Raw genomic sequence first — 15,157 nt, 5'->3', positions numbered from 1 at the left:
CATAAAGTCGTTTTGTGAGTCTTGGGGTTTTTCTGTAGGGAGCGCCATCCTTCGTAGCGCCATGTAATAAATACAGCTCCTTATATAACAAGCTTCATTTACACCCCAAGGGTTTGGATACAGATTGATAAGACTCACTACTGACCTGTACGTCCATTACAGTGCCAAGGCGTTACCTGCGTCATTCCAACATGTCGCCAAGATTATTCCCTCATTGAAGTCTCCTCCAACGACCCATGCTGCAAGAGCTACGAGTGCAGTAAGTCAATGTCCCGTCTTTTTGGTAGGACCTATTAAAGCTAAGAAAAAAAAAATATATATTTTCTATATTTTATTATCCCCCAATAGACTCCTATTATACTATATTATGGCTGTAATAATACTTTTAACAAGTGACAAGACAGATTTAATATCTCCTTACATTGGGAGATCTTGTCACCATTCTCCCTCCCATCAGGACAATCATATACTTTATATGTCAAAATGTATTCCACATATTATAAAAATAATTAATTCCATAAATTGTAATATATTTATATAAGAGTTTCTATAAATTAGAATATTACTATTATTTATTACATTTGTGTCACCAGATATTTCGTCCTCATATTATACTATTTCCCTTGGCTTATTCTGTTGTTATCTCATAGATTTCTTTATGAACTAATTCCTTTTTATATTTTTATTATTTCACAGACCCCCCTCCAACAGCTGTAAGTTACCAAAAGTTTATTTATTTTAATGAATTAATGAATTTATTTATTTATTTATTAAACTTCTCTCTTTTTTAACATATTTCCCTTTGTATTTTTTCAATATTTTTTTAGAGAGTTTTATGTCTTCCCTTAATAAATAAATATATAATAAATTCAAAAATTAAGGGGGGTAAAGTTCGGGTTTAGTGATTTCCGCTGGGCCGACACTTAGAACCTCAGGTGACCGTCTCACAGGTGAAGGTCGGGCTGGTGATACACATTCCTATACAGTCGGAATATAGTTTATATTCCAAGCCTATCAAATTCTTCATTTCCTACCCCAGAAATGTTACTCCAGTCACTGACTGGAGTAATATATCTGGCAAGGCTCACGGAGGCACACTCCATTGATAAGACGGGCCAAGTTAATTAAGTGACATGTGTTTCTTAATTAACGCATTTTAGGCTAGGGTCACACGACCTTATTCTATGCTATTAATACTAATTATGCTAATCAGAGTTTAATCATAGTGTAATCTAATTTTCTTGGATGAGGAGAAGATGGAATAAAAAAGGTAAAAACAAATTCTCCATTTTCTCCATTGTCAGACCAAGAAAATCGGACTGCACTCAGATGTCATCCGAGTGCAGACCGATGTTTTCTACTGAATCATTGAGTGCAATCCTTGGACTGACTTGATCCAAACAAAAAAGTCAGACATGTGCGCAGTCCCATTGAATAACATTGGTCCGATTCGATGTTTTGTCGGATCACACTCAGACCGAAAATACTGTCTTCTACACCTGCCCTTATCCATATGGCTTTGTCGGCGCGGAACATCTAGTCTACTATCTATTGAGTGAAATGTTATTTATTGTCTTCATCAAATATTTTTCATTTTTTTCTTTACAGCCTCCAACACCGACACAAGGGGTAAGTTCCCATCACTGTATCATTAATCTCTGAGACCTGATAAAACTTATAGATTTATCCTAAAATTCCAAAATGCCTAATTAAGCTTGATATTGGGATGAGCCTAGATTTAGAAATGTAAAAAAAAATTAAAAATGATTTTACAGCCATTGTGACATACCGCAGAAAGTAAATACCAACTTATATGACTAATCACCATGGTAACGCATAATATTGCAGTAATCTGTACCATAAGTGAATAGGACCAACAAGACCTATCATCTGATATATACAAACAACACGAAAGAAGGATGATAACTGGTCAGACCAAATATAATGCAAACAATATAAACTTTTATTGATAATATTAAAACCAGGTGAGAGGAGGGACGATAATAGCAACACAAAGAAACTGCTGAATAAATAGCAGGAGGAGCGCACCCAGGACTGCCAGTCCCCTAGGGCTAAGAATTATATGTATATAGAGAATGAAAAAATTAGCAAAATAGAAACACAATATGTAAAAAACTAAGTAAACATAACAAAAATTAGATGAGCCAAACAGGGAGGAAGACCAAGCTACTAGCAGCCATTCACAGAGTACATATAGACAATTAGACCATATCCACCTTAGGTGGTTTTAATATTATCAATAAAGTTTATATTGTTTGCATTATATTTGGTCTGACCAGTTATCATCCTTTTTTCGTGTTGTTAGCCATTGTGACATGTATCGTCCAAGTAAGTACACTAGGCTCATCAGTTCTACGAGATCTATTCAATACTGCGTGCTCTTTGTATTGTGAAATCTGATGACAGATCCTTCTAAAAGTAATCTGTTAGCAGATGTTTGCTATGTAATCTGACAGCAGGATGATATAGAGACAGAGACCCAGATTCCAGCAATGTATCACTTAGCAGTTGTGATACAATCACAGTTTTCTCTGCTGCAGATCTAGTAGAGCTCGGAATACTGAGCTGTGTATAACCCCGCCCACTCCACTGATTGGATGCTTTCTGTGTGCACTGTATATTTATACTGTGTTGGGGGCGTGGTTTGACTAGGAGGCATGAGACACCTAGTCCTGTAGTGATAATCTCCTGCTGATAAAACTCTGATTGTATTGAAACAGGAAAATACAGCCCAGTAAACGACACATCACTGGAATCAGGGTCTCAGCCACTACATCATGCTGCTCTCAGTTTAAATAGTAAAAACCTTCTGACAGATTCCCTCTAAATATTTTGTTAGTGACTAATATAAACCTAACAGTTCTTCTCCAATTACTTACCTGACTATTTCGTTTTCTTTATTTAGCCACCTTGTGATTTCTCCGGATGCTCACCCACCGATTGTGATGATGGTTATACCTTGATAGTGAAACACAACCCAGAAGATGACTGCTGCCCCACCTATGAATGCAGTGCGTTTACTACTCTCTTATTTATTAATCGATATTTGCATTATATTTTGGCCCAAAATATGAATTAATTATTAATGGAATTTTAACAGAACCCAATTTACTATGATTTACACTTTTCAATGCCCTACTCTTTTATTCTGTTGCGTGTTGTGACCTGATATTGTAAGTTACATTTTATATAGCTATATTAGGAGACAAACTTATATGTATATTATTATTATATATATCTTCTTGACTTCTGATTTTCTGCTGCAATTAATGTATGCAACAACTTAATGAATGATTTTATCTTAAAGATATTACTTCTTTTTTACATGATCAATTAGATGGTTGTAACAAATTTTCTGAATTTCTGAATTAAACAATTTTTTTTACGCAATATTTTGCAGTCCCACCACCAACGTCACCTCCTCCACCCCCAACACCTGTAAGTATAGGCCGTGGCCACCTACTAAATTTTTTCTCATACCTAAAAGTTTTTTCTGCTGATAGTCGATGGCTATAATCATATTTTATTACAGCCCGGGTGTGAAGAAGTTGTGTGCAGTAGTAGCGTGGAAGAGTGCACCAAGACAGGAGCTGTCTCCGTTGTTGTTGGCTGGGAGAACAAATGCTGTCCTATCTATCAATGCCGTAAGATACATTATTACAAGTCATATTTAGCATATTTTACCTAGTTTTTATTCAGAGGTCCACAATTTTGGACCCTTACCCTTTAAAAAATGTGTATGGTATGTAACTGCATTACTCTCTAATTCATATCCCCTATCATCTGGCATGGTGGAGGCTCAATGTTGGGATCTTGGTGTTTCCACAGAACTCAATTGAGATATACATCCTTCATTCTCAACATATGACTAAATAAGGCATTTATGGTGCTGTCCAACCCCAGAATCTGTGGGTTTATAGGAAAAGGCATATAGGGAGGTGATCATCGGCTAATTGGGATTAATAGGAGAGAGGCAGATGGACTTTAGAGCATTACATGGCACCCGCTCACTACAGAGTGTGTGACTGTCCACCGATAGCTCGGAGAATTGGATTAAATTGGGCATTTAATAGATGCTAACGTCTACTTTCTCGGCACACGGTTTAATTTCTATATAAATACGTTTTTGCCTAATAAGAACAGGTAGGTTCACAAGCAATAAAATAAAAATTGTTTGTTGATTTTTACAGAGTGCCAACCATGCAGTCCAGCTCCCGTTTGCGAAAACGCCATTGTGATTTTTGATCCAAACACCCAGTGCTGTCCGTCCTTCGCCTGCCGTAAGTACTGCGACTGCTGTGTCATAGTCAAAAGAGGAAAAAGTCAGATCTGAAAGAAAAAAGGTCAACGTAGCATGGAAACCTGGTAGCACGCCAAGTCCAATAGTGCAAAAAAAAGCGAAATCCACTAAAATGGTTTCTTAAAAAAATAACTTTTTTTGAAAAGCCATAAATATCTGATACAACACCGTGTAGAACTGCCGATGGGTTTATGGCTTTTCAATAAAAGATATTTTTTAAGGATTTATTTGGCTGGATTTCACAATTTTTAGTCCTCCAACAACTGTTTCCTTAATTTTCTGCAATGTTATATTTCCGGGTGGCAAACGGCTGTCGGTGAGCATTGGTGGGAACATGTGCTCGGGAAAAGAAGTGCTACTCTTTGATGGTCAAGATATTTGGTTTTGACGCTTCGGTAGTCAATTTATCTTTGCCATGTGTTAAACTATGTGGGTTATCACTTATTTCACTTATCATTTTGGAGAAAAAATAATGCCGATATCACTGATGACAATTTTCCTTTTCTTTTCAGCCCCACCAACTCCTACTCCAACAACGGTAAGTTGATAAGTCTCAAGAAAAAAACTACGATGTTCTATTTAATATAAAGACATTTTCAGAATATTTTGGAGGATATTTGTAGGAATTTTAATTTAGATTTTTTTCCCCCTACTCCACATTCTTGCAATTTCAATTTCGAATTTATAAAATAGGATAAAACACAATGTCGAGACGTTCAAGGGATCTTCAGGGAAGGTTTTAGGAATTGTGCATAACTGTAGGTTTAGGAGTTCACATGTTTGCCACCCTACATTCTTACATATGACTTATCATATTGCCTATACACTCCTCAGTCCATGGTCGTAGAATCATTGATATCATAGGATAAATAGACATGTTAATGATGTGTAGTTAATGGAAAAAATGGAAATAAAATATTAAAAACGTCTCGATTTCACTCAGTCTGGGGTATGAGCACCTGATTCAGATATCCCAGCACTTACAGCCTTGGCTGCTGTCAGAAAGATTATTAATGGTTGTCTGAGGAATGTTCTGATGCAGTTGAGAAATCATCAAGATCCACTGCTGGCAGTTCCTTTACAATTGTTGACCAATGATGTTCCAGATGTGCTCGATGGGAGGCCAGTCTGGTGATTGTGCACCCCTTGTAGAACGTTGCCAGCAGATCTTGATGATTTACCCGAGTACATAGAGAATTTTTCTCAAATGACCATTAAATTGAGATGTTTTGAACATTTTGTTTCTGATTTTTTATCATTTCAATTTCTTTGACTATCAATGACATTTTGCCTTGAAGTTGGAATTTCAATGTTGAGGAGCGTACTCTGGGAATTGCAGCTATATTCCAACTTCTAACCTGATCTCACCTCTGCTGATGTATTACAGGTAGAGCCATGTAGTAATAGGGTTTGTGAGCCTATCACCTGTACCATGCAAGGTGCCACTGCCGAACGCAGAGAATGGGCTGATCCATGCTGTCCACTCTTCGTCTGCGGTAAGCATTGCCAATATTTTCCTTATTATAATAGCTCCATAATGAAGTTTTATTAAAACTGTTTTGTATGCAGAGCTGGATTATAGGGAGGTTACACTTGTCCACAGTCCTCCACCCAACTTGTCTGTTTATTTATTTGGAAGACACCTCATTTTCTAAAAAAAAAAAGTCTTGGGTGTTTGGTCCTTTCTAAAGAGGTAATTTTGCCAGCATGTGTCACCCGGATAGGTTTGGCTGTTTCTACTCTTCCCATAGACTTGACTGGAGAAGACCATTCTATGCCCATGTGCTGACCCTTTCAAAAAATGTACAATAATAGGTCAGGTGGTGTTCAGGTGCCAAAGGCGAGATGTTGGTCTCCACCAACCTAAATCTTGTTCTGCATGGACTCGTCATCAGTCTTCCTTTTACCTCTTAGTTTGGTGGAGAGAGAAGTTCACTCTCGTTACTTTACAGTCTTTATAGAGAAAACTTTACACGGTCTTCCATTACAGAATGCACAGAAGCATGCAGTCCTCCTCCGGAATGTCAAGATGGCAGCCCACCATTCAGAACTCAAGACCCCGAACTTTACTGCTGCCCAGAATATGTGTGCCGTAAGTGACCCGACTAAACCTCAAGATGATTGACCGACCCTTTCTATATTATTGAGTCGTGTATAATTATTGCCAATCTCAAAAAGATCCAAGAACTAATGTAAGAATTGTGTAATCATTATTAATTAACGTAAAACTGTCTTGTGTTTTGTTGGCAGTGCCCCCCACATTGGTGCCTCCTGTAACCCCCGGAGAGGTATGACCGCCCTCCAATATGAGTAACAGGGCAATTCTCATCACAACTAGTCCTTGTAATGTCACATATAGTCTCATATATAAATAATTCGAAGCCATGAAGTCTTTTTGTGAGTCTTGGGGTTTTTCTGTAGGGAGCGCCATCCTTCTTAGCGCCAAGTAATAAATACAGCTCCTTATATAACAAGCTTCATTTACACCTCAAGGGTTTGGATACAGATTGATAAGACTCACTACTGACCTGTACGTCCATTACAGTGCCAAGGCGTTACCTGCGTCATTCCATCATGTCGCCAAGATTATTCCCTCATTGAAGTCTCCTCCAACGACCCATGCTGCAAGAGCTACGAGTGCAGTAAGTCAATGTCTAGTCTTTTTGGTAGGACCTATTAAAGCTAAGAAAAAAATATATATATATTTTCTATATTTTATTATCCCCCAATAGACTCCTATTATACTATATTATGGCTGTAATAATACTTTTAACAAGTGACAAGACAGATTTAATATCTCCTTACATTGGGAGATCTTGGCACGATCCTCCCTCCCATCAGGACAATCATATACTTTATATGTCAAAATGTATTCCACATATTATAAAAATAATTTGTTCCATAAATTGTAATATATTTCTATAAGAGTTTCAATAAATTAGAATATTACTATTATTTATTACATTTGTGTCAACAGATATTTCGTCCTCATATTATACTATATTATCCCTTGGCTTAGTCCGTTGTTATCTCATAGATTTCTTTATGAACTAATTCCTTTTTATATTTTTATTATTTCACAGACCCCCCTCCAACAGCTGTAAGTTCCCAAAAGTTTATTTATTTTAATTAATTAATTTATTTATTTATTTATTAAACTTCTCTCTTTTTTAACATATTTCTGTTTGTATTTTTTCAATATTTATTTAGAGCGTTTCATGTCTTCCCTTAATAAATAAATATATAATAAATTCAAAAATTAAGGGGGGTAAAGTTCGGGTTTAGTGATTTCCGCTGGGCCGACACTTAGAACCTCAGGTGACCGTCTCACAGATGAAGGTCGGGCTGGTGATACACATTCCTATACAGTCGGAATATAGTATATATTCCAAGCCTATCAAATTCTTCATTTCCTACCCCAGAAATGTTACTCCAGTCACTGACTGGAGTAATATATCTGGCAAGGCTCACGGAGGCACACTCCATTGATAAGACGGGCCAAGTTAATTAAGTGACATGTGTTTCTTAATTAACGCATTTTAGGCTAGGGTCACGCGATCTTATTCTATGCTATTCAAACTAATTATGCTAATCAGACTCTGATCAGAGTTTAATCATAGTGTAATCCAATTTTCTTGGATGAGGAGAAGATGGAATAAAAAAGGTAAAAAAATTCTCCATTTTCTCCATTGGCAGACCAAGAGTATCAGACTGCACTCAGATGTCATCCGAGTGCAGTCCAATGTTTTCCACTGAATCATTGAGTGCAATCCTTGGACTGACTTGATCCAAATAAAAAGTCAGACGTGTGCACAGCCCCATTGAATAACTTTGGTCCGATTCGATGTTTTGACGGATCACACTCAGATCGAAAATACTGTCTTCTACACCTGCCCTTGACCATATGGCTTTGTCGGCACGGAACATCTAGTCTACTATCTATTGAGTGAAATGTTATTTATTGTCTTCATCAAATATTTTTCGTTTTTTTCTTTACAGCCTCCAACACCGACACAAGGGGTAAGTTCCCACCACTGTATCATTAATCTCTGAGACCTGATAAAACTTATAGACTTTTTCTGAAATTCCAGAATGCCTAATTAAGCTTGATACTGGGATGAGCTTGGATTTAGAAATGTAAAAAAAAAATAAAAATTGATTATACAGCCATTGTGACATGTACCTTCCAAGCAAGTACACTAGGCTCATCAGGTCTACGAGATCTATTCAATACTGCGTGCTCCTTGTATTCTGAAATCTGATGACAGATCCTTCTAAAAGTAATCTGTCAGCAGATGTTTGCTATGTAATCTGACAGCAGGATGATATAGAGACAGAGACCCAGATTCCAGCAATGTTTCACTTAGCAGTTGTGATACAATCACAGTTTTCTCTGCTGCACATCTAGTAGAGCTCGGAATACTGAGCTGTGTGTAACCCCGCCCACTCCACTGATTGGATGCTTTCTGTGTGCACTGTATATTTATACTGTGTTGGGGGCGTGGTTGGACTAGGAGGCACGAGACACCTAGTCCAGTAGTGATAATCTCCTGCTGATAAAACACTGATTGTATTGAAGCAGAAAAACACAGGCCAGTAAGTGACACATCGCTGGAATCAGAGTCTCAACCACTACATCATGCTGCTCTCAGTTTAAATAGCAAAAACCTTCTGACAGATTCCCTCTAAATATTTTGCTAGTGACTAATATAAATCTAACAGTTCTTCTCCAATTACTTACCTGACTATTTGGTTTTCTTTATTTAGCCACCTTGTGATTTCTCCGGATGCTCACCCACCGATTGTGATGACGGTTATACGTTGATAGTGAAACACAACCCAGAAGATGACTGCTGCCCCACCTATGAATGCAGTGCGTTTACTACTCTCTTATTTATTAATCAATATTTGCATTATATTTTGGCCTAAAATATGAATTAATTATTAATGGAATTTTAACAGAACCCAATTTACTATGATTTACACTTTTCAATGCCCTACTCTTTTATTCTCTAGCGTGTTTTGACCTGATATTGTAAGTTACATTTTAAATAGTTATATTAGCGACAAACTTATATGTATATTATTATTATATATCTTGTTGACTCCTGATTTTCTGCTGCAATGAATGTATGCAACAATTAGATGGTTGTAACAAATTTTCTGAATTTCTGAATTAATCAATTTTTTTTTACACAATATTTTACAGTCCCACCGCCAACGTCACCTCCTCCACCACCAACACCTGTAAGTATAGGCCGTGGCCACCTACTAAATTTTTTCTCATACCTAAAAGTTTTTTCTGCTGGTAGTCGATGGCTATAATCATATTTTATTACAGCACGGGTGTGCAGAAGTCGTGTGCAGTAGTAGCGTGGAAGAGTGCACCAAGGCAGGAGCTGTCTCCGTTGTTGTTGGCTGGGAGAACAAATGCTGTCCTATCTATCAATGCCGTAAGCTACATTATTATAAGTCCTATTTAGTATATTTTACCTAGTTTTTGTTCAGAGATCCTCAGCTATTTGAGAGATTTTGGACCCTTATCCCTTAAAAAATGTGTATGGTATGTAACTGCATTACTCTCTAATTCATATCCCCTATCATCTGGCATGGTGGAGGCTCAATGTTGGGATCTTGGTGTTTCCACAGAACTCAATTGAGATGTACACCATTCATTCATTCATTCTCAACATATGACTAAATAAGGCATTTATGGTGCTGTCCAACCCCAGAATCTGTGGTTTTATAGGAAAAGGCATATAGGGAGGTGATCCTCGGCTAATCGGGATTGATAAGAGAGAGGCAGATGGACTTTAGAGCATCACATGGCACCCGCTCTCTACAGAGTGTGTGACTGTCCACCGATTGCTCGGAGAATTGGATTATATCGGGCATTTAATAGATGTTCCTTGCTAAAGTCTACTTTCTCGGCACACGGCTTAATTTCTATATAAATACGTTTTTTGCCTAATAAGAACAGGTAGGTTCACAAGCAATAAAATAAAAATTGTTTGTTGATTTTTACAGAGTGTCAACCATGCAGTCCAGCTCCCGTTTGCGAAAACGCGATTGTAATTTTTGATCCAAACACCCAGTGCTGTCCGTCCTTCACCTGCCGTAAGTACTGCGACTGCTGTGTCATAGTCAAAAAGAGAAAAAAGTCAGATCATCTGAAAGGATAAAGGTCAATGTAGCATGGAAACCTGGTAGCACGCCAAGTCCAATAGTGCAAAGAAAAGCAAAATCCACTAAAATGGATCCTTATAAAAAACAAGTTTTATTGAAAAGCCATAAATATCCGATACAACACCGTGTAGAACATGCGTTTCAGACACCGGATTGGAGTTTTATGGCTTTTCAATAAAATATATTTTTAAAGGATCTATTTGGCTGGATTTCACTTTTCTTTGTCCTCCAACATCTGTTTTCTTAATTTTCGGCAATGTTATATTTCTGGGTGGCAAACGGCTGTCGGGGAGCATTGGTGGGAACATGTGCTCGGGAAAAGAGCTGCTACTCTTTGATGGTCAAGATATTTGGTTTTGACGCTTCGGCAGTCAATTTATCTTTGCCATGTGTTAAACTATGTGGGTTATCACTTACTTCACTTATCATTGTGGAGAAAAAAATAATGCCTATATCACTGATGACAATTTTCCTTTTCTTTTCAGCCCCACCAACTCCTACTCCAACACCGGTAAGTTGATAAATATCAAGAAAAAAAACCACAATGTTCTATTTAATATAAAGACATTTTCAGAATATTTTGGAGGATATTTGTAGGAATTTTAATTTAGATTTTTTTTCCCCCTACCCACATTCTTGCAATTTTAATTTCGAATTTATAAAATAGGATAAAACAGAATGTCGAGACGTTCAAGGGATCTTCTGGAAAGGTTTTAGGAATTGTATTTTTACAGGTTATAGGTTTAGGAGTTCACATGTTTGCCACCCTACATTCTTACATATGACTTATCATATTGCCTATACACTCCTCAGTCCATGGTCGTAGAATCATTGATATCATAGGATAAATAGACATGTTAATGATATGTAGTTAATGGAAAAAATGGAAATAAAATATTAAAAACTCCTCGATTTTACTCAGTCTGGAGTATGAGCACCTGATTCAGATATCCCAGCACTTACAGCCTTGGCTGCTGTCAGAAAGATTATTAATGGTTGTCTGAGGAATGTTCTGATGCAGTTGAGAAATCATCAAGATCCACTGCTGGCAGTTCCTTTACAGTTGTTGACCAATGATGTTCCAGATGTGCTCGTTGGGAGGCCCGTCTGGTGATTGGGCACAACTTGTAGAACAATTATCAAAATTTCCAGATTCATTTTGGTGACTGATGTCAGTCACCAAGCGGTAGCATGTACTTCCATAAACTACAGCAAATACTAATCAAGAGAAACAATGGAAGCTTTTTTAAAAGATTTTATACAAACTTTATTCATAACAATAACATGCTTAAAAACTGGGCACATGTCAACTAGTGACAGTGCGGTACACACAAAAATTACAAAAGACACCAGACAATTAGGTCTACCGCACAGTAAATAGTAACTGCTAAAAAAATGCACTGTGTTTAAAGATGCAGACATAGAGATCCCAACCCAAAACTCCAAACACATGTGTCAGTATTATTGGGGATAAACCATAAGTCCCATGCATAGATAGGTATGGGGCTCAAACCCATAATGGGTGCCCCCTATCAAGTACATAGAAATGGTGGGGTTCAGGAAAGCATGCCTCACCTCAGTCAGGTAGACCTTTGCACGCACCCCGACGCGCGTTTCGCCGCCATTTGGCCTAGCTTCTTCAAGGGGAGGAAGCTAGGCCAATCAGTGGCGAAACGCGCGTCGGGGTGCGTGCAAAGGTCTACCTGACTGAGGTGAGGCATGCTTTCCTGAACCCCTCCATTTCTATGTACTTGATAGGGGGCACCCATTATGGGTTTGAGCCCCATACCTATCTATGCATGGGACTTATGGTTTATCCCCAATAATACTGACACATGTGTTTGGAGTTTTAGGTTGGGATCTCTATGTCTGCATCTTTAAACACAGTGCATTTTTTTAGCAGTTACTATTTACTGTGCGGTAGACCTAATTGTCTGGTGTCTTTTGTAATTTTTGTGTGTACCGCACTGTCACTAGTTGACATGTGCCCAGTTTTTAAGCATGTTATTGTTATGAATAAAGTTTGTATAAAATCTTTTACAAAAGCTTCCATTGTTTCTCTTGATTAGTGCCCCTTGTAGAACGTTGCCAGCAGATCTTGATGATTTACCCGAGTACATAGAGAATTTTTCTCAAATGACCATTAAATTGAGATGTTTTGAATATTTCATTTCTGTTTTATATCATTTTAATTTCTTTGACTATCAATGACTTTTTGCCTTGAAGTTGGAATTTCAATGTTGAGGAGCGTACTATGGGAATTGCAGCTATATTCCAACTTCTAACCTGATCTCGCCTCTGCTGATGTATTACAGGTAGAGCCATGTAGTAATAGGGTTTGTGAGCCTATCACCTGTACCATGCAAGGCGCCACTGCCGAACGCAGAGAATGGGCTGATCCATGCTGTCCACTCTTCGTCTGCGGTAAGCATTGCCAATATTTTCCTTATTATAATAGCTCCATAATGAAGTTTTATTAAAATTGTTGTGTATGCAGAGCTGGATTATAGGGAGGTTACACTTGTCCACAGTCCTCCACCCATCTTGTCTGTTTATTTATTTGGAAGACACCTCATTTTCTAAAAAAAAAAAAGGCTTGGGTGTTTGGTCCTTTCTAAAGAGGTAATTTTGAAATTTGCAAGCATGTGTCTCTCGGATAGGTTTGGCTGTTTCTAGTCTTCCCATAGACTTGACTGGAGAAGACCATTCTATGCCCATGTGCTGCCCCTTTCGGAAAATGTACAATAATAGGTCAGGTGGTGTTCAGGTGCCAAAGGCGAGATGTTGGTCTCCACCAACCTAAATCTTGTTCTGCATGGACTCGTCATCTGTCTTCCTTTTACCTTTTAGTTTGGTGGTGAGAGAAGTTCTCTCTCGTTACCTTACAGTCTTTATAGAGAAAACTTTACACGGTCTTCCATTACAGAATGCACAGAAGCATGCAGTCCTCCTCCGGAATGTCAAGATGGCAGTCCACCATTCAGAACTCAAGACCCCGAACTTTACTGCTGCCCAGAATATGTGTGCCGTAAGTGACCCGACTAAACCTCAAGATGATTGACCGACCCTTTCTATATTATTGAGTCGTGTATAATTATTACCAATATCAAAAAGATCCAATAACTAATATAAGAATTGTGTACTCCTTATCTATTAATTAACGTAAAACTGTCTTGTGTTTTGTTGGCAGTGCCCCCCACATTGGTGCCTCCTGTAACCCCCGGAGAGGTATGACCGCCCTCCAATTTGAGTAACAGGGAAATTCTCATCACAACTAGTCCTTGTAATGTCACATATAGTCTCATATATAAATAATTCGAAGCCATGAAGTCTTTTTGTGAGTCTTGGGGTTTTTCTGTAGGGAGCGCCATCCTTCGTAGCGCCATGTAATAAATACAGCTCCTTATATAACAAGCTTCATTTACACCTCAAGGGTTTGGATACAGATTGATAAGACTCACTACTGACCTGTACGTCCATTACAGTGCCAAGGCGTTACCTGCGTCATTCCAACATGTCGCCAAGATTATTCCCTCATTGAAGTCTCCTCCAACGACCCATGCTGCAAGAGCTACGAGTGCAGTAAGTCAATGTCCAGTCTTTTTGGTAGGACCTATTAAAGCTAAGAAAAAAATATATATATATTTTCTATATTTTATTATCCCCCAATAGACTCCTATTATACTATATTATGGCTGTAATAATACTTTTAACAGGTGGCAAGAAAGATTTAATATCTCCTTACATTGGGAGATCTTGGCACGATCCTCCCTCCCATCAGGACAATCATATACTTTATATGTCAAAATGTATTCCACATATTATAAAAATAATTTGTTCCATAAATTGTAATATATTTCTATAAGAGTTTCTATAAATTAGAATATTACTATTGTTTATTACATTTGTGTCACCAGGTATTTCGTCCTCATATTATACTATTTCCCTTGGCTTATTCTGTTGTTATCTCATAGATTTCTTTATGAACTAATTCCTTTTTATATTTTTATTATTTCACAGACCCCCCGCCAACAGCTGTAAGTTCCCAAAAGTGTATTTATTTTAATTAATGAATTGAATTAATTAATTTATTTATTTATTAAACTTCTCACTTTTTTTTAATATATTTCTCTTTGTATTTTTTCAATTTTTTTTTTAGACAGTTTTATGTCTTCCCTTAGTGTTTTCACAAATAAATATATCATAAATTCAAAAATTAAAGTGGTAAAGTCCGGGTTTAGTGATTTCCAATGGGCCGACACTTAGATCCTCATTGACTGTCTCACGGGTGAAGGTCGGGCTGGTTGATACACATTCCTATACAGATGGATTATATTATATAATCCAAGCCTATCAAATTCTTCATTTCCTACCCCAGAAATGTTACTCTAGTCACTGACTGGGGTAATATATCTGGCAAGGCTCACGGAGGCACACTCCATTGATAAGACGGGCCAAGTTAATTAAGTGACGTGTTTCATAATTAACGCATTTTAGGCTAGGGTCACACGACCTTATTCTATGCTATTAAAACTAATTATGCTAATCAGACGCTGATCAGAGTTTAATCATAGTGTAATCCAATTTTCTTGGATGGGGAGAAGATGGAATAAAAAAGGTAAAAAAAAATTCTCCATTAGCAGACCAAGA

At 37.6% G+C, this 15,157-nt stretch overlaps 1 protein-coding gene across 1 annotated transcript in view; it reads left to right on the top strand.

Moving 5' to 3' along the window:
* LOC143770229 (uncharacterized) overlaps positions 1 to 15,157 on the top strand; it is a 263,961-nt gene that overhangs the window by 190,869 nt on the left and 57,935 nt on the right. Inside the window, exons 114-137 of the mRNA XM_077259650.1 lie at positions 163 to 259; positions 697 to 713; positions 1,609 to 1,629; positions 2,927 to 3,032; positions 3,422 to 3,459; positions 3,554 to 3,665; positions 4,212 to 4,301; positions 4,834 to 4,859; positions 5,709 to 5,817; positions 6,312 to 6,413; positions 6,572 to 6,609; positions 6,867 to 6,963; positions 7,405 to 7,421; positions 8,321 to 8,341; positions 9,089 to 9,194; positions 9,531 to 9,568; positions 9,663 to 9,774; positions 10,349 to 10,438; positions 10,993 to 11,018; positions 12,823 to 12,931; positions 13,434 to 13,535; positions 13,698 to 13,735; positions 13,993 to 14,089; positions 14,528 to 14,544. Of these exons, the coding sequence (XP_077115765.1) occupies positions 163 to 259; positions 697 to 713; positions 1,609 to 1,629; positions 2,927 to 3,032; positions 3,422 to 3,459; positions 3,554 to 3,665; positions 4,212 to 4,301; positions 4,834 to 4,859; positions 5,709 to 5,817; positions 6,312 to 6,413; positions 6,572 to 6,609; positions 6,867 to 6,963; positions 7,405 to 7,421; positions 8,321 to 8,341; positions 9,089 to 9,194; positions 9,531 to 9,568; positions 9,663 to 9,774; positions 10,349 to 10,438; positions 10,993 to 11,018; positions 12,823 to 12,931; positions 13,434 to 13,535; positions 13,698 to 13,735; positions 13,993 to 14,089; positions 14,528 to 14,544 (1,626 nt within the window). The remainder of the gene's footprint in view (positions 1 to 162; positions 260 to 696; positions 714 to 1,608; positions 1,630 to 2,926; positions 3,033 to 3,421; positions 3,460 to 3,553; positions 3,666 to 4,211; positions 4,302 to 4,833; positions 4,860 to 5,708; positions 5,818 to 6,311; positions 6,414 to 6,571; positions 6,610 to 6,866; positions 6,964 to 7,404; positions 7,422 to 8,320; positions 8,342 to 9,088; positions 9,195 to 9,530; positions 9,569 to 9,662; positions 9,775 to 10,348; positions 10,439 to 10,992; positions 11,019 to 12,822; positions 12,932 to 13,433; positions 13,536 to 13,697; positions 13,736 to 13,992; positions 14,090 to 14,527; positions 14,545 to 15,157) is intronic.

This window comes from Ranitomeya variabilis, chromosome 4, assembly GCF_051348905.1.
Source record: "Ranitomeya variabilis isolate aRanVar5 chromosome 4, aRanVar5.hap1, whole genome shotgun sequence".
Lineage (NCBI taxonomy): Eukaryota > Metazoa > Chordata > Amphibia > Anura > Dendrobatidae > Ranitomeya > Ranitomeya variabilis.
Note: the sequence above shows the minus strand (reverse complement) of the source record. Positions and strands in the feature narration are given on the sequence as shown.